The following is a 19,770-nucleotide window of genomic DNA, read 5'->3' as shown; positions in this document are numbered from 1 at the left end:
AGAATCACAATTCAAAATTGAATCATGGTATAGAAATCCCTTTAGTTATGACAAACATAAGTATGGAGATGTTTAGTGAAACCAACTCATCTTATTTTGAACAAATAGGAGTAAATACAGAAGAATTATATCATTCACATCAGGACTCAGAACAATACAGAGATATGGATATTTCAGAATCAGAATCTGAAGATGATTCTAGACCACGATTAAATCTACGAACGAATGTAGAAGGTAGTGGTGGAAGAGATGATGAAGAATTTAAATATAACAGAGACCAATACTCTGGATCTTATAAAGATGTTAGAGATATTCTTAGAGAATCAAAAACATCAGGATTTGTGAAACAAAATATCTTAGATTTAGGATGTTCAACAACCAAAGAAAGAAAATCAAAGATAGATCATTGGGCAAATGAACTATCAGTACAAATTCAATTAACACCATTATTAGACAAAAGTGAGAATATTCAAGTTTTAACTCATGGGATGATAAAAATGACACTGGTAGGAGCAGTAAGAACTTGGGCTAAAAACCTAGTAATTACTAATCTACCACAAGGAATGACAGAACATCGATATTTCGAACTATTTGTTGATGCCTTGTACCAAGAATTTTTAGGAGTTTCTAATAATGATGCTAATTTGGTAGCTAAGAATATAGAACAAAATAGAGCAATCTTTATATTAGATAATATTAAATTATGCAATTTATGTTACTTAGAAGAATTTATTTGTGATTATGAAACAAACTATTATCAATTAATAGATGCTGATAAAAAGGAACATTATAAACTAAGTATCTTTAATAAGATATCTAATATACCTATACACAGTAAAGATGAATTCTTAACTAGTCCTTATGCTAAAACTTTAGGAGGAGCTATTAAATTCATCAAAGACATAATAACAAAGAAATGTCATGAAGTAACACTAAATAAAAGAATCTCTAAATCCTACAAACAAAACAATAAACTTTGTTGTGACAAAATGGAATTCACAGTAAAAGAATACGGTTGCAAAACAAATATGTCACACAAATATTTAAAACGACAGAAACAGAATAAATTTAATAAACCTTATAAATCTTTTAATAAGAAATTTATTCCCTATAAGAAAAAAAAATTTAAAAAGAATTTCTTCAGAAAACCTTATAAAAGGAAATTTTATAAAAAGTTTGATAACAAAAAACCACCTTGCCCAAAGGGTAAAGGAAAGAATTGCACATGTTGGTTGTGCAACGAAGAAGGACATTATGCGAATGAATGTCCAAAACGAAACGAAAAGAAAAATAAAATTAAACTTCTTGAAGAAATATATACTATTGGATTCTATCCCGTAAGAACAATTGAATTTTCATCCGATGATGAAAATATTTATTATCTTGATGAATCAAGTGAATCGGATTTTGAATCCGATTCCACATTTGATAATTCAAGAAATAATAATGATTAAAATAACGACAAGGTCATTTTCGGAAAGACAAATATAGGGAATAAATTGAAAGTTATGTTTGATTTAGGAAGTTATCTACAAGTTGCCCTTAATTTTTCCCTTATTTATTTACACAAGAATTTTAATTTTAATATGACGTCATACGCCATCAAATGTCAACCATACATCAATAATATATTGAAATAAATAACTAAAATTATAAAAAAAAAAAGCCAAAAATAGCTAATTAAAACAGAAATTTAAAGTCCAAATTAAAGAGCTAAAATCATAAAGAGCTAAAATCATAAAATACAAAACACCAAGAAGGAAAATTTTCTAATATGAGTATATAATTCAAATTATTTCTAAAATTACATAAATTTTATTCAAAAAATTTATAAAATCAGTTAACTATTTATACTTAATTACTTATATCCTAAATTATTTTCAAATAATCTCACTAGCTATTTTATCTCAATCGAGACCCTAAGACTTACCAATCTATTTATATTATATTATGTTATATTATACATTATATAAAAATGTAAATCAAAGTCAAAGTTTTACATAGATAAGATAAGTATCCAATTTTCCAATAAGATTGAAATTTCGAAATTTTTTTGTTTTTATTTCTTTGTAGATGAATTGAACATATTTTTTTTCACGAAATCTTAATTCGAAAATATTTAAATTCCAAAATTGTTGGTTTTATTTGCGTGCAAACGAAGTGAAATTAATTTTTCTATAAAAACTTAATTTGCAGAATATTGAAATATCGAAATTTTTTTGTTTTATTTGCTTGAAAATCTTAATTCGAGAATATTTAAATTCCAAAATTTCGTTGGTTTATTTGCATTAGATGAACTGAAATTAATTTTCCCACAAAAAACATAATTTATTTAAGGACTTGATGTTAATATTATTTATTTTTCATAGCTGGCTTCCTGCAGCTTACGCGCAAAAGAATGTTAAGGTATAAATTATTACCGATCACATCTCTTAGCTTGAGTAGAGTTTTTTTGCTTTTATTGAAAAAAGAAAATAACTTAAACACATACGCATTAATGAGAAGTTGAATTTATATATTGTTTACTAATTTACATATATAATAACCAATATTTTGTGTTACATCGTTTGTTATAATAATAATAAATACAATGCATCACCCTGCATATCTATGCATCACCATGTTTGAATTTAGCCATATTTGAGAGTTCATCAACTGCTTCAACCAAGTGATCCAGCCTAGCCACAAATTCAATAAGCAACGAGGTGAAAGTTGCAAGTGACAGGTTTGTAGTACTCTCCAGTGCCTGCATTTTAGGAACCGACTCCTTGTTAAAACTTCTATCGTCTTCAAAAGCATCAACTTCTCTAGATGGCCAAGAATATTGCCTTCTCGACTGCTTCCTCGTCGTCTCATGACACGATTCGACCGGCAATGGTACCGTACTTCCCTGAAGTTGGTTTGGGGGATCAAAATTTTGCTGCGCTAGAGGTTTCGAATCAGAATCAGAAAAAGTTGATGACAATGCATGAGCGAGCCTTGTTTGTGGCATCGATGAATTATCCGGTGGGTCGTATGTAGACGTTAGGAGATACGAGTGCATGTCTATGGCCCTTTGGAGTTTCTCAGTCGAGAGGTGAACCCGTTTGAGGAGGCAAGATTTGAGGCTCCATTGCATGTTGGCTATGTCTTGGCCTAGGTACCGGACTAACTCCGCTGCCACGCTCGATGCTTCTTGGATCTCTTTTTGGAATGTGATCCTAAGGTTATAAGGGGCCTGATACAAACAGAAGAAGAATATGTATCAGACAAAGGGTCGAGTTTTTTTTGCCCCCAAACTTATCATCTAGCAAACATTAAAGTTCTCCCAATTATTGGCTTTTCTTTTCTGAATATGTCTCTGTTCTTTTCTGAATATATTCTTACCACCGATTCTTTTTTTTTTTTTTTTTCAAATAAATCTGATTCCTTTCTTATTGAAGTTGATGCTATATGTTCTTAGGTAATGACAACGGCCTTATGTTATGTTTCGGCTTTTGTGTAAAAGGAGAATCATTCTCATGATATGATCATCTGAGTATCTCATGTATGGCAGCCTGTTTTAGACATATTTGAGGTTTCTGGAATTTGTCTTCTATAGATATCGCTCGAGCTCTATGAAGTTCGAATATCGCTAGATGGATGTTCTGAGACCTGAATTTCAGAGTGTAGGACACCGTGAAGTGCCATGACCTCGTATGCACAATAGCGTAGGACCGCACCAACTTTCACGTATTCGGACCATGGATAAAAGAAGTGATTGAACCTTCCATGGGGTGGCTCCCATTTAGCAGAATTGGCCTAGAGAAAAGAAGCAGAAAAAATCGTAACCATTTACCAATTGTATTTCTTTTTGACCTCATACATCCACAGAAGTATCAGATATAGTACCAAAGTTTCAAATTTTGAGGCAGAGTTCAAAGTTGACCGGCATTTTCTGTAAGCAGGTTCATCTGGAACCTCGTCCATCACAGTCTTTGTGAACTCGGGTTGTTCTGATCCGTCGTCTTGCAAGTATTTCCGAACACATTCTAAAATCCAACAAATTTCCAACCCACCAACGATTAAAATCAAGTATGCAAATTGTGTGTATGCATGTAATGGTTCATAATATGAAATACCTTCGAGTGCATCAGCAACCGAAGCAAAGTTGTTGACAAGTTCCTTGTGCAGCTGTTCCCCAGCCCATATAGGAAAAATCAACAGATTAACTGATACTGCTACTATCCCTCCAATGGCGATAGAGTAGAGCCGATCCATGGCTGTCCTGAATGGACTTCCCATTCGATAACCCGAAACGATGATCAAACAGTAGGTGAAAAGCATTACTCGAAATCCATACTCGTATGGAACTAAGGATGGCCATAGCTTCATGAATGATGTCACCGTTCCTATAATAATAAAATGTTAAAAAGCGATGTTTCTTAGTGAAACATAGTGTTAGGAAAGAGCTACTAGAAAGCACTTCTCAGCGGCGCGTACCAACAATGAAGATGCTAAAACCAATTATAATTGGCTCAGCTACATGACCGGTGCTTAAAGCTATCTGAGCTACAACTATAGCCATGACTCCGGCCACAAGACTACCCAGTGCTCTGTTGAATCCTCTGTTAAATGTGGCACCTAGCATTCATGCATATAGAAAAATGAATCGCATACGGTCAATTAATACGTACCCAGAAAAATAACAACATTTGAATAAACTTTTGAGCTGATTTTATGTACACACCTACTGTGTATTCAAACATGATGGCAACAGTTAGGATAGACCAGATAATATTGGAGCCAAAAACATTGTAAGGACCTCGACATAATATCAAGAGCGATACAACAAGAACCGCGAGGCCGACTTTGAGAGAAAACGTAACTCTATCGACGTCTTCTTTGCAGAACTCCCGAACACTCAAAACGAAGCTTTTGCACGAGAAGTCAACTCCGCCCACACAATATCTGTTACAATCTGATATTTTCTGTTTGCTGATGGAAGGCATTTTGATTTCAACACTACCCTTTTTTCCATTCATTCTCCAATGAAGAAATATATGAATTCCAACTCTTGTCGAGTCTTTTGTACTAGTTCTTGATCCTCGTCGACTAAAATAAGACAAGTGCTGCTTCTTTAAGGCACGGGGAAAACAGATGAAACAACTTAGACGAGGCGACTGCGATTTAAAGAAGGGATTTGGCTGAGTGGCTGATGCAAGTAGGATCCGAAAAGCATGAGTGGTCAAGATATGAAATATTGGAAAAAGAATAAATACAGCAATAATAGAAGAAAGAATGGAGCTCAATAATACCTTGGATAAAAAGATGCTTAACAATAATGTGGAATGGTCGAGAGAGAATTAGAATCCAACAGTTTTAGACGATTGTCCACTGTTTATTCTCCTTAATTGTTACTCTCTATATATAAAAATATGTTGTGATCTCGTCACATTTAAAACCATGGTAGGAGCCTCTGGCGGGAAGAATATAAACATTACGTAATGATCAATAATAAACCGTGTAGTGAACTGTTTGCAATATATGCAACATTCAACAAGTTGTTGCAATCATACATTTTGGAATATGTCTCATTATTTCCTTTTACATTAATTCTCGATCTCTTGTGATATTATCCCGACGTGTCAAGTTTAAGTCTCAATAATTTCATCTTTGAGGGTGCGTTAAAAATATTTGAAACCGTGTTAGAAATGTGTAGCATAGCTTAATTAATTTGAGACAACATATATTATGTTTCGTCCATGCACCACCATATGCTGATGCTGGAATTGGATGCCTCAAACGTGTCATATCACTCAAATGCTGTAAAATTTGTGCCTGATCCACGTCAATATTCAAATCCCCAAGGGACCATATCCTTGAGTTCATTTTGTTAGGTTATTTTTAATTTTTTTTTTAATTTTTTGAACGCCTTTTTCTTTTGAATATGATCTTTAATTGATTATATAAGATAATTTTAATTCGATTGATTTTTCTATTGGAAAGATATCACCATAATTTCAATATTGGTAGAGAAAATGTATATTATTAAAATTAAGAAACCAAAAAGCATCGCAGCGTTTGTAGTCCAACGGTTAGGATAATTGCCTTCCAAGCAATAGACCCGGGTTCGACTCCCGGCAAACGCATTTAATTTTGTTTTTTTTTAAATTTACTTATATATGAAATCATTTATATATTTTTTGAGAGCTTAAAATATTTTTTGAGAGCTTAAAAAAATAAAATTTGGCGTCTCACGAAAATAATATTTGGGAATTTCTTGGAAGTTTCGGTCGGCTCTGGCTGGTTTTCACTTTTCACGTGTAAAATAAGCCAATCAGCAGTTTTGTCCTTTCGAGTATTTAGTGAATTAATTTTCTCTTGTTTTTATATAATAATAATAATAATTAATAAAACAGATACATTTCTTTTTTGACAGGAATAAAACAGATACATAAAAATAAAAAGGAAAGCAAAATTGGAAACTAACACAGGGGCAGTAGAGTAATTTCAACTTAGATATTGGGACAATAAGTTCTGCACACTCCGGAAATCGGACCTCAATCTCGCTAGAAAATTGTTTGACTTTTCAGTCAACGTACAATGGGTAACTGCAGCAGCCTTCACACCACCGATACAGCTCCGGCCCAAGCGAACGGCGGAGCTGCAGATCCCGCCATCACCGTCCTTCCGGCGGACGCGCCACCACCTCCCCGCCGTCCCCTCCCCGCCGGCCCAGGCCGCGTCCTCGGGCGACCCATGGCGGATATCCATTCCGTCTACATTTTTGGCCGCGAACTTGGCCGGGGTCAATTCGGGGTGACCCATCTCGTGACCCATCGCGCCACGCGCCTGACCTACGCCTGCAAGTCAATCGCCACGAGGAAACTCCTCAACGCCGATGACGTGGCGGACGTGCGCCGTGAGGTTCAGATCATGCATCACCTCACCGGACACCGTAACATCGTGGAGCTGAAAGAGGTATTTGAGGATCGGCACAATGTGCATTTGGTGATGGAGTTGTGCGGCGGCGGCGAGCTCTTCGATCGGATTATTGCCAAGGGACATTACTCGGAGCGCGCGGCGGCGGCGCTGTGTAGGCAGATTGTGACCGTGGTTCACGCGTGTCATTCCATGGGGGTTATGCACAGGGATTTGAAACCCGAGAATTTCTTGTTTTTGAGCACTCGTGAGGATTCACCGCTCAAGGCTACTGATTTTGGGTTGTCTTTGTTTTTCAAACAAGGTACTGTTTTTATGACCGGTTGACTATTCTATTTTTATTATTTAATTTAATTTTTTTTTGTCTATGTAATGTTTATGCTTGGGAGAAATGTATATAGTGTTTTTTTATCTAGTAAGATAATAATTGTTGCAAAAGTTTAGAATTTTGAACTTTGAAGGATCACATACCGGTCAAAGAGAGCTTTGTTTGTTGGTTTATGCGATGTTGTGGTCGAAATCAATAACAAAAGGGAGAAATTATTTATCCTGGAGTTCACTTGTGATTCGTTGATCTTAGTTTTCATGAGCTTTATTCGAGTTCCTTTTTGGGTTGGTCCTTCATATCATTACTTGTTATGTGAGAAAAATGTTTAGACTAACACCATCAAGTGAAAAATCCGGAAATTCGCTTGGTTAGGCATAATATGATTGAATTAAAATGCAAAGGTGGGTCTCCATGTCGTCTTGATTTTACACAAGATAGAAAGTAGAAACTCATTTGGACGTTTTTCTTCCTTGTGCAAACAGAAAGCCAGTGTTTAATTTAATCTATCTCAGATTAGTCAACCATGGATAACCACAGGTCACACTGATAACATGACAAATAAACACCGAAAAACCGCTTATAAATAATTTATACAAAATGTTTTAATGTTTTGTTGATAAAAATTCTCTTATATTCTGTTGCTTAATGTTTTGAATGGTATCCAAGGAAAAACAGATATGCCACAAAAGTTGTTCTATTGAATTTATTTCGGAAATGCTAAATCCTATGTTCACTATCTACGAACGCAGAAGAAGTATTCAAGGATCTAGTTGGTAGTGCGTATTATGTGGCTCCTGAAGTGTTGCGTCGAAATTACGGCTCCGAAGCTGATATTTGGAGTGCGGGAGTGATACTCTATATTTTACTCAGTGGTGTTCCACCCTTCTGGGGAGGTATTGTTTTTTTATATACGTTCAGTCACTTTTTATTTCGCTATTAAACTTAGGCTCATAAATCTGAAGGTAGAGGGTGCAGAATGGAAGTGCTCGACTGATGAGTGGAGCACAAAACTATTTCATCTATTAAGATTTTTGTCCGAAATTTCTGTCTTTTTGTGTTATATTGGTGATGTTTTCAATTTTATCTCCAGAGAATGAAAATGGAATATTTGAAGCTGTTTTGCGTGGTCACCTTGATTTTGTATCTGATCCTTGGCCATCAATATCAACTAGTGCCAAGGATCTTGTGAAAAAGATGCTACAAGCTGATCCTAAGGATAGGCTGACAACAGTTGAAGTCTTAAGTAAGTGTCTTTCTTCGTGCTTCAGAATGTTAAAATGCCTATTCCGTGGAAATGGGAACCAAGGCTATTGTGTGTTGCTTCTTGCGTATCATAATCTGTACTGAACATGTATGAGATGAAGAATACCCGTATACCTATTTCTTTGAAATATTTGAAATCCTCAAATCATAGTGGCGCATAGTCATGAATTCTAGCTCAACATTTGCAATATAGAGAAAAATTCATATAAATCTTTGGTGGCATTTGTCTGGTTATTTTCTGGAAATATGTTATCGGAAATTAGTTATAGAACCATATATTGCATATTTGATTTGTTTCTTAGCCATCTCTTTGCTTTACATATCAGACTTGTTAGAATGTGAGGGTTGATAATGTCACACCATATATGTTTGGTTTCTTAATGTTTTTTTAAGGTGAAATTACATTTTTTAATATATTGTTTTGAGCAAGCATTAAATAATATTTTGGGAAATGATGATAAGTTGACTGAAAAGTTAATTATCAGGTTTGGAGATTTGAAAATGATGAGAAAAAAAAAAATTGGGAAAGAGAACAAAAAATAAATGGCAATGATGATGGAAATCGTCCGGGATAACTGAAACAAAATATAGCTATCTTTTTCATTGTTCTTTCATTTCATTGCAAAAATGGTCGGGTACTTGTATAACAAAGTGCAACTTAAAAAATTACAGACCATCCATGGATGAGAGAAGACGGAGATGCATCCGATAAGCCTCTTGACATTGCTGTTTTAAGTAGAATGAAGCAATTCCGAGCCATGAACAAGCTCAAGAAAGTAGCTCTCAAGGTCAAAATTTATCCTATGTATTGCAGAACTGCACTTTTTCATGCTTCTGATAATTCTAAGCGGTTGTTATTTCTAGGTGATTGCAGAAAATCTTTCTGAAGAAGAAATCATTGGCTTGAAGGAGATGTTCAAATCCATGGACACGGATAACAGTGGAACTATTACTTTTGAAGAACTAAAAGCTGGTCTACCAAAGTTGGGTACCAAACTCTCCGAATCAGAAGTGAGACAATTGATGGACGCGGTACATCTCTGATTTTATTTTTCAAAGCTATATAGAGGACAATAAACTTCACTATTTGATTGCACCACTTGGCATGTTGTCTTATTTTGCGTGATCCCAATTGAAATTTGATCGTGCTTAGGTGCTTTACAATCTATGAAAATTTAGGTTTAAGTTTTATTACAAGCTATAATTTTTTGTTAAGTGACAAATGTTAAGTTTTCGAATTGGTATCATGAGTGAAAATCACTCGTTCAATATGAATGCAAATCGGAACAATTGTTTGGTTGAGAATCGTTGATTTTATGGCAATTCTTTGTGTTTTTCTGTTTGGCTGCCTGTGGCATGATGATTCAATTGAGATGTTAAGGCTGTTATTCAGAATATGAAATCTGTGGCGCAGTGTTGTGACAATTTTCTTCGCCACAGCTTATAATTTCTTAACATTGTAAGATGCTTCTTGATTTAAATCATGACAGTTAGTTTTCAAAAGGGTTGGCCACTGAAACTCATGTGGTATGTTTCCAGGCTGACGTTGATGGAAATGGAACAATAGATTACATTGAGTTTATTACAGCAACAATGCACATGAACCGAGTCGAGAGGGAAGACCATCTGTACAAAGCCTTCGAATATTTCGACAAGGACAAAAGCGGGTAACACTTGGTTTTCTTCCTCCTTTCTGCTTATTCTGTTGGATATTAGTATTCACAGTTTCCTAATGCTTGCCTCTGAAATTAGGTATATAACAATGGAAGAACTCGAGCATGCACTGAAAGAATACAACATGGGCGATGCTAAAACGATTAAAGAAATCCTTGCAGAAGTAGACACAGACAATGTAAAGTTTTCTTTTCCCTTCAATAATCTCTTATGTTGGCAGGAGACTCTGCTACACACTGGAGCAGAATTTGAGGCCAAGATTTATTTACCTCTTAGAAAGTTGGGAAATTATTAGAAAATTATGCTTAGTCATGTAAATACAATAGATTATAGAGAATAAACGTTATTTTTATTCAAAAATCCTATATTATTTGTCATCATGTTCGGTGACAGGATGGGAGGATAAACTATGATGAGTTTGCTGCAATGATGCGGAAAGGCAACCCTGATTTGGTCGCAAATAGACGACGAAAATAGAATCAACCCAGGATTCATGACCAACATTATACCTCTTGTGATGGGTTCCAACTGTTTCCTTGTCTCGCCGGTTACATCGTACCATGGAGAAAGGGACATGGATGGTTCCTTCAGTTTCCCTTGTAGCCAGTGGTGGAGGTTGAGGAGGGATGGCTTGTTTTTGGGGTTTTCCTGTCTGTTAATACCTTTTAATTTCTGAAAATTGTCACACGCTTTGATTATTTACTTTTTACATTGGAAGTACAGGATGTGGTTACATACATGTATTTGGTATATAAATACCCATTGAGTTTTGAACTGTTTATTTACCAATAAAAACAGAGGTCTTTTCTTCTAAAAGCTCTGAGTCAGGCTTGAACAAACGGCTGCATATATATCGGTTATGTCTAGTCTATGTTTGAAAATAAGAATGATCTATGATAGAACTGTAGATAACAAGAAAACATGGTATGCCAATTTTAAATGGTCGCCGGCAAATATAATTTAACTGTTTTTTTTAAAAACAAATTCTCCGTTTAAAATAAGAAAAATAATTGAAAAAGTTTGTCATTTTTGTAAAATTTAATTAATTGAGGTATATTAATTATAAAAAAAACTATGCAAATTATTATTAAATGTAGAAACTTGATACGAAGGTAATGGCAAAGCCTACTACAACCACCGTACATTGCCATGGAGCTGAATCCTGCAACGATCTGTTGGTATTTTGCACTTACAAGCTTTTTTTAAATTCTTTCATGTTTTGGTCGTCTTCTGGACCTTGCTTACTTGAATGCCGACGGGTTTTCGTCGAGTAATTCTCGTCACACCTAACATTGATCTAACAAAATTTTCATAAAATTTTGTTTGAAGCCACATTTTGCTTCTTATTTACCTCGGAAAATTTCAATGTACGAGGATGTAGTGAATCCATGATATAATGCCACATACTTTACACAACATTCAGTACTTGTGAATCTTGGAGTAGAGTAATTGTCCACCTAATTTCCACTCAACTTCTGTGAGAGAGTTATACTTTTGTTCTGTTCTAACCTCAATTTTGGTGGGATGCAGTTAAAATTTCTGATCAAATGTAGTTGGAAGATGCAACTTCTATTAAATGCCCATTCCTATATAGCCTCTACTTAAAAACACAAGGTTCCTTTTTAGCTAAACTCTCACTTGAAAAATGGTAAGGAATCTTGTACAATTGTTGCTTCTTTTCTCCTATGCAACTCTCCATCACTCTCTCCCTCTATCAACTAGCTCGAGATGGATCATAGACGAGCCCACCGGAGGTCGGGTGAAGCTCGTTTGTGCCAATTGGGCTGCACACCTCGAGCCCATGTTGGCAGAAGGGCTCGATAAGCAACCAGTGGGACACATTGCGAGGAATGTCGCGTCAATGGGCTTCAACTGTGTGAGGCTCACGTGGGCTACATATATGTTTACGAGATATGCTGATGTTACGGTAGCTCAATCTTTAAGTGGCCTTGGGCTTGGAGATGCTATGGACGGGATATCCCGTAATAACCCTCGGTTTTTGAACCTAACTCTCGTCGAGGCCCAACGGGCCTTGATCGATGAACTCAGGCTGCATGGTGTGATGGTGGTGCTTGATAATCAAGTTAGCCGGCCCATGTGGTGTTGTGGTGATAATGATGGAAACGGATTCTTTGGAGACAAGTACTTTGATGCTAGAGAGTGGTTGCGAGGCTTGGCTATTGTAGCCAAGCGTTACAAACACACACAAATGGTACGTTACTCTGAAATTGTCTTCCATCTCAAATAAAATAAGATAATAAGTGCGAAATTTGCTCAATATTAGTTAGGTATACATCGGCTGGATTAAGTATTTGAGAGTTTTATATATGAACTTGGATAATTTTTTTCCTTCTAATTAAGTTTTTTTTGCTCTTTGATGTAGGTTGTGGCTATGAGTATGAGAAATGAGCTACGTGGTCCACTCCAAAACGAGACCATATGGTATCGATATGTAGAAGAGGGAGCAAGAACAATTCACCGAGCGAATCCGAATCTTCTCGTGATCGTCTCGGGCATACATTACGATCTCGATTTTACATTTTTAAAGAAAAAGCCATTGAATCTAAAATTTCAACAAAAAATAGTTTACGAAACTCATCGGTATTCATTTACTGAGGGACAAACAAATATGTGGTTGAATGGACCATTGAATAGGGTTTGTAAAAGTGTAATTCAAGAATTACGAAATAAAGCTGGTTTTTTGGCCGAGGATGGGAATAAGGCTCCTTTATTTGTTAGTGAGTTTGGGATAAATCAGCTGGGAGTGAACCGGGCCGATAATGTTTTCTTGGGCTGTTTTTTGGGCTACTTGGCGGAGATGGATCTGGATTGGAGCATTTGGTCTTTACAAGGTAGTTATTACTTAAGAGATGGACATCATGGGCCGGAAGAGACTTATGGGATGCTGAACTATAATTGGACCTCGCTTAGAAGCCCAAAACTTCATCGCAAACTCCAGCTTGTTCGAAGGCATTTGCAAGGTAACATTTACGTAACTTCTCGTTGTTATAAAATATAACTTTCAAAAAATTTTAATATATTTTTAACAAAAAAGAATGAGTTATCCTCGGGTCCCTTATAATTTCATTTCATAGTGTCAAAAAGTATTTTTATGTCTCACTTGGCATTTAAACTCGCGTTTTGATTTTGTTTTAAATAATTTAATAAAAAAAATTACAAAAGAATATTTGTTTCAGTAACACATAATAATTATTAAATGTAGACCCTTATTCAAAAGCGCCCATGTACTACATATTGTACCATCCATGGAGTGGCAAATGCATCAAAGCCAAGAATTCTCAAGTTTATGCGACGGATTGCCGGAGTTTTAGCCGGTGGAATCATGCTGGAAGTACAAATCCGATTCAGTTAACTGGCACGAAATTATGCCTATCAGCCACCGGAAACGGCGTTCCGGCGACCCTTTCCGGCAATTGCACGGGAAATCAAAGTCAATGGGAATTGATTTCCGATTCCAAGTTCCAGCTTGCTAGCAAAGATGAAAATGGAACACATATGTGCCTGGAACTGAACCACGAGATGGTTGTGACAAATAAGTGTTTGTGTTTGGACGATGATTCCGATCATTGTCGTGAAAATCCCGAGACTCAGTGGTTTAAGCTTATTTTAGCTAATATTGTTTAATAATTCTTCGCTATTGTTGTTATAATAATTATTATTATTATTATTTTGTGTTTTGGAGCACCTTTGATTAAAAATTTGATCAATGCAACCGCTGAGTAGCGTCAAAAAGTAAAAGATGCATCAATTTATTCATTTTAATGCAAATTACTTATATATTTTTTGCTTAGCTATAACTGAACACATAAAAATAATTGTAACACTAATTTTTTTTAAAGTACAAATTGCATCGAACATCGAAATTACATCATATTGCAACACTAAAGAGTAAAATTTGCCCGCACAATCGACGAAACTTGAGAATGGACTCGAGACATGCTTATCTCGAGCTAATAAATTAGCTCTACCTAAATAAATTAGGAAATCTACCCGCAGTCAGCGGGAATTGAACCTGAAACCTCGTGGTCTCAGGACCTCAGTCTTGACCACTAGGCCAAGACCTCATTGTCATATATAAACACTAATTACCTTCTATTTTTTTTTATCATCCAATGATCATCCCAAATTTAAAATTTAAATAAACTGCATATCAAATTTACTCCACTCCATGTATTTATTTATTATTTATATTCAACAATATTTTTATTTACATAATTTTAATTTATTATATTGCACATGCTTACACGCATGTAGTGTGTTTCGATTGCCAGTTAAGCGATATATTTATTCACAAAAACTATTGGGACGGACTCCCTATCAATTTTGTGCTATGGATTCGGATCTTCTATTTGGTCACACATAAAAAATTATTAATTTTTATATTAAAAATATTACCTAAATATTATTATAAATATAAATAAGATTAATCTATCTCAAATAAAAAGATCCGTGCGTAAAACCAACTGACAAGAAACGTAGTCAGATATATTGGATTTCATTTTTATATTTCCTAGAATCCACCGAATAAATAAAACGTTCTTAAACCGTTTTTTCTCTCGGAATTAACTTGCATGGCAAACACAAAATCTATAATACACTAAATTACTCTTTTACTAGCCACAAAACTTCAAGATCATTTTACGAGTTAGTTTTGTGGGAAATTTTTTTTTTTTTTGGATCATTCATAAAAATGCATTATTTTTTATTTCAAAATTATTAATTTTTATTATAAATTTGAGTTAGTTGGATTGGGTTGAGTTGATCCATCTCACATACAATAATGATCGTGAAACCGCCTAACAAAAAATATATTACTTTATAGTTAAAGTTACATTCAGCATATAATCTACGATGATTTTTACTTGGCAACATATATTTCATAATATATTCTTCAAAATTTTGAGGATTAAGTAAAGGTTGGCATATCGTACCGAAATACAAGAATTTTGGCATACCGTACCGAAATTTTTTCGATATACAGACATTTTTTCGGTATATCGAATTTTTTTTCGGTATTTATACGGTATCAATATGGATTTTTTTCGTACCAAAGTTTCGGAATTTTACTATCGGTATCGGTATGAATTTTTTTCATACCAATATTTGTAGTAAGATATGCCGAAAAACCACCCCGATTAACATATATTACAAACAATATTTTTTCCATCTTATTTAGTAGTAAGTTTATTGCACGTACGTAATAGATCTTTACCTTATTTCCACATTACCCTAAACTATTTTTATAAACATTACAGAGCTTAATGCTTCCTCTGACGTCCAATAAGTTTCGTACTTTGCACCATTATATATAGCTATAATATTCCTTAATTTGGTTGACGAGTGTTTGCAACACGAGAATAGAATCGATTGTAATTTAATTGTAATTTCATTGATCACTATATAATCGTGCTCCTTAAACCAAATACATACCTTCTGTAATCGAGGCAAGTTCCGCATGTACAACAGAGATGTCTTTAGATATCTTATTTCTAAAGGCCAAAATTAATTACCCTACCCCTCATGATCTCGCACAACACCTCCAATCGTGTAGCATATATATAATGCCCGTATGCAATGAGGCATACGTGCATTATATATACATATTTAGGACAACATTATATTATGGCGCTCTAATCCACCTATTTCATAGTAGGCTGGTGATCATTATCATGTAAAATTCGTTTATATTTTATGTGATCAATTAGAACTAATCATGAAAATTATATATAAGGGAAAACTGCAATTTCGGTCTTTTATGTTTGTTACTTTGCGATTTCGGTCTTTTATGTTTTCATATTGTAGTTTTAGTCCTGCATGTTTTGATTTTCGGCAAATTCAGTTTTTTTTTTATTCGAAAATGCTTACGCGGCACTATACACATCAGCTCCACATCAGCACTGCATTGGTGCCACATCAGCGCCACATCATAAAAATGACTAAAATTGCCAGAAAATAAAAATAAAAATAAAAATACCGGACTAATACTTGAATCTGAAAATATGGAAAATCAAAATCGCCAAATGACAAACACAGATAAGAAAAAGCAATTTTCCCATATATAATTTGCATTTACTTTTTGAATACATGAATTATGAGGTAAAAAAACACCGCCTTTGGCATGCATCTACGGGAATCTTATTACAATCGGTAAACTTGAGCAAAACTTAATCTCAATAGTTTGTCAAATTTCCTGTCTGTATGGGAAATTCATCTACAGTAACATGGACGAACCTAAACCATTGTCGTTGAGGATTCTCGGCACAAGTATGAAGATCGGCCAGGTCGTCTCCTACACAGAGACATTTGGCAGTATAAATTATGTTCTCGTAATCGTTCTTGTGTAAGCATAAATGACCCCATTCACCATTTTGGGCAGCTAAATGAAGCCTAGAGGCCGAAACAATCTTCCACTTGCTTCTATCGCTGGTGCAATCCCGTGAGACTTTGGCCGGAACATTGTTTCCCATTACGACTAAGCACTGATCTTGAGTTCCGGCAGGCCTGATTGCACCACCGTGTCGGTGTTGATCCCACCGAGTTGCCATGGCGCAGCCGGATAGGTAGATCAAGTTAGTTCGGGGAGCAAGCTGCACGCATAGACCAGTTGCGGGGTGGAATATTTTGTAGTAGCTAGTTGGCGATCTCGGATTTGAACCTTGCACAATTACAATTACAATTAAAAAAAGAAATTGATGGCATCCTCGTTATTTGTAGGGAATTAATTAAGACATTGAAAATACGTACGTACGTACCTTGACTCATCTGTCTGGCAAACTGCAATTTTTGCACAAAAGAAGGGTTTTTGGGACGAACCCAATTGAAATCCATAATCCCATAAGATTCTCCCATGTTGACTCTACCCTCTCTAAGCATGTAACTTCCTTGAAAAGCCCATAAGGCCCAATCTAAATCATTCTCTACTATGGTCGCCAACAAGCAACCTATGAACCTGTTATCAGCCTCATTCACACCCGTTTGGTCTATACCATATTCACTAAAAAACACAGGGTAAGAAGGGTTTCCTCTGATCAAGAAAAGGACATTGTCTTCAACATGAAGAGTCATGCTCGCGCACACTAGGTTGGTTTGAGCCTTCCATTGCTCAGCTGGGGTTCCAAAGGTGTACCAGTGTGCTTCGAACACTAATTTATTGCCAATGTCCTCCCCGAAAGGCTCTGATTTCAAGAATCCTAGGTTGCTGTCGTATGACAGGCCGGAGACTATTACAAGTAAATGAGGGGCTACTACGTGGACGTCGGAGGCCCCTAGTCGCATGTATTTGTACCAATCCGCCTCGTTTTCTCTGTCACCTCTTAGCTCATTTCTCAAGCTTATTGCTACCACCTGCAAATTAATTATTAGGATAATTAAGCATGTGAAGTTTGAAGAAATATTGGAAGTGTTTTTTTTTTTTTTTTCTCTTTCCCCTAGAAGAATGAAACAAATTTAAAGATTTGCGCCTACGTGAGCAACAGCTGACGTGTACAAGCGTGACACCTTGTACATCCAATGAGTGATTGTCACGTCACCTGTTGCTCACTTAGTTGACGTAGTTGCTCATGGTAGTTGCTTATGTGATCGAAATTCTATATATATATATATATATTCACACACACACACAAACACAAACGCTGAAACCCAAAAAAAAAAAAAATTGGTCACCGCGGGGTGGCTCTTGTATGCATCTGCAGCTAATGCCAATCCACGTAACCATTCATCGGGATCAAAGCTAGCATCCCCGAAGAATCCATTCCCATCGTCCCAACTGCAACACCATTTAGGGTCGCTGATAGTGTTATCCAGCACCACCATCAGACCGATATTCCCGAGTTCATCCACCACTGCTTTTTGAGCGTCGATCAAATTCATGTGCAGAAACTGGGGATTATGTTTTGCGATCCCCGCCCTTGCGTCTCTCAGTCCTAATATATTGAGGGATTGCGAAACGGTATGGGTACCGTATCCAGGCCTGGTGAACATGAACGTAGGCCAGGTGAATCTGACGCAGTTAAATCCAGTCTCAACTATCTTCGTTGCTATGTATTTTACGGGCTGTTTTTCTAGCCCTTCTGGGATCATTGGCTCCATGTGTGCGGCCCAATTCGCGCAGGTGAGTTTTACTCGTTTTCCTGTTGCTTCATTCACTATCCATCTGGAATTTGTCGCCAGACGGATTGAATTTGCTGTTTGAAGAAGAAGCAACAGCAAAATAATTGCTTCAATTATATTCATATTGCATGCCATTGTGTAACAATGATGGTGCCTGAGGATATATGTATACATAAATCAATTTTGTAGTCATAAAAATTTCAATACAAAATATATATCTACTTACCAAATTCAAAACATTAAGAATTCTACCTAATAAAATCTAATAATACATTCAATATCAAATCTCACCTTATAATAACAAATATTACCATATATATTAATAATGTAAATATTGACGTTTGATATATTAGATATGTACCTTTAATGTTATTATACTTATGGGAGAATGGAAAATTTTAAATGTTTGATTTAAGGTTATAATGTGTATTGAATGCAGATGTTGGGGATCTTTTTTTACAAAATAATAATTATTATAAAATCATGCACTTTCGAGTTTCGAGAGATAAAACTAATATCCATGGAATGTTACAAATTCAGCAAAATCTGCATAAATTTTTCCCGAATTTGCTGTTTTTTTTTTTTGAAAAAAATATAACTAAAACAATGCAATTTCTACAGAATCCGCATCAGCCTTTCTCGGATTTGTTTCTTTTTTTAAAAAAAAAACAATTAAAGTAACTAGCAGCTGGGCCATAATTAAAAAGACAATTTTATTTTATCTTTTTAAAAAGTTCCGGTCGACACTCGACCCGTGATTCAAATTGACCATTCGTGCCATGCTATAATTTTTTTTTTACCAATATCATACCATAATTTTCGATACGATGACGATATGAAATATATAAACTTCAAAATATATATTAAAATATATATATATATATAAATTTAAAAATATATATATATATATAAATTTAAAAATATATTATATTTTTGAAACAATAAATTTAAAAAATTTAAAAATATATATATTATCATGTAATACTATATTCGCCATGAAATTTTACACGATATAAAATTTATATAAATAACTATGGTAAGTGAGGATGTTTTCATTTGAATCTAAAACCAAATATTAACATTTAAAAAAAACAAAATATTGATCATATTCAACTTTTTTTAAAAAATTATATATATATATATATATATATATATATTACTGAGTATTTTTTTCATATTATTGAATATTTAATTTATCATGTCAATCCTAAAAATACTATAAAATTAATTAGCATAAAAATTACAATGATTAATATTAGAAAAAATTGCAAATTTAGTCCTACATGTTTGTCACTTTGCGATTTTGGTCCTCTATGTTTTCACATTTTAGTTTTAGTCCTGCATGTTCTGATTTTTGATAATTTCGGTCCTTTTTTATTAAAAAATGCTTACGTGACACTGTACACGTCAGCTCCACATCAACACTGAATTGGTGACACATCAGCGCCACGTCGGAAAAAAGACTAATTGCC

General features: G+C 35.0%; 4 protein-coding genes and 1 non-coding gene across 6 annotated transcripts; 3 read left to right on the top strand and 2 right to left on the bottom strand.

Moving 5' to 3' along the window:
* Positions 1–2,554: 2,554 nt before the first annotated feature.
* On the bottom strand, positions 2,555–5,147 carry LOC140875734 (aluminum-activated malate transporter 9-like). 2 transcript variants are annotated; one of them, XM_073279510.1, is made up of 6 exons: positions 4,790–5,147; positions 4,462–4,602; positions 4,101–4,370; positions 3,871–4,010; positions 3,634–3,780; positions 2,555–3,217 (listed from the first exon to the last, which is right to left on the bottom strand). In XM_073279510.1, exons 1-6 carry the CDS (start codon positions 5,001–5,003, stop codon positions 2,609–2,611), a joined length of 1,521 nt encoding a protein of 506 aa, XP_073135611.1. In that variant the 5' UTR covers positions 5,004–5,147; the 3' UTR covers positions 2,555–2,608. The 2 variants fall into 2 exon arrangements, with proteins under 2 accessions (XP_073135611.1, XP_073135610.1); XM_073279509.1 differs by having other exon boundaries at positions 4,709–5,146.
* Positions 5,148–6,038: 891 nt separating this feature from the next.
* TRNAG-UCC (transfer RNA glycine (anticodon UCC)) lies at positions 6,039–6,110 on the top strand. Its single transcript has one exon. It is a non-coding gene; the product is annotated as a tRNA-Gly (tRNA).
* Positions 6,111–6,514: 404 nt separating this feature from the next.
* LOC140887293 (calcium-dependent protein kinase 1-like) lies at positions 6,515–10,962 on the top strand. Its single transcript, XM_073294459.1, has 8 exons — positions 6,515–7,207; positions 7,981–8,124; positions 8,322–8,474; positions 9,167–9,282; positions 9,359–9,526; positions 10,034–10,161; positions 10,247–10,346; positions 10,562–10,962. The coding sequence occupies exons 1-8, from the start codon at positions 6,565–6,567 to the stop codon at positions 10,643–10,645; spliced, it is 1,536 nt and encodes a 511-aa protein (XP_073150560.1). The 5' UTR covers positions 6,515–6,564; the 3' UTR covers positions 10,646–10,962.
* Positions 10,963–11,813: 851 nt separating this feature from the next.
* On the top strand, positions 11,814–13,813 carry LOC140871746 (glycosyl hydrolase 5 family protein-like). The gene is made up of 3 exons (XM_073274430.1): positions 11,814–12,380; positions 12,552–13,149; positions 13,392–13,813. The coding sequence occupies exons 1-3, from the start codon at positions 11,814–11,816 to the stop codon at positions 13,811–13,813; spliced, it is 1,587 nt and encodes a 528-aa protein (XP_073130531.1).
* Positions 13,814–16,312: 2,499 nt separating this feature from the next.
* LOC140876322 (glycosyl hydrolase 5 family protein-like) lies at positions 16,313–18,547 on the bottom strand. Its single transcript, XM_073280259.1, has 4 exons — positions 18,525–18,547; positions 17,852–18,452; positions 16,942–17,533; positions 16,313–16,844 (listed from the first exon to the last, which is right to left on the bottom strand). The coding sequence occupies exons 2-4, from the start codon at positions 18,431–18,433 to the stop codon at positions 16,360–16,362; spliced, it is 1,659 nt and encodes a 552-aa protein (XP_073136360.1). The 5' UTR covers positions 18,434–18,452; positions 18,525–18,547; the 3' UTR covers positions 16,313–16,359.
* Positions 18,548–19,770: the final 1,223 nt, after the last annotated feature.

Source organism: Henckelia pumila, chromosome 1 (genome assembly GCF_033568475.1).
Source record: "Henckelia pumila isolate YLH828 chromosome 1, ASM3356847v2, whole genome shotgun sequence".
In the NCBI taxonomy this organism is placed as follows: Eukaryota; Viridiplantae; Streptophyta; class Magnoliopsida; order Lamiales; family Gesneriaceae; genus Henckelia; species Henckelia pumila.
The sequence above is the reverse complement of the archived record's forward strand: the minus strand, read 5'-3'. Positions and strand labels throughout refer to the sequence as shown.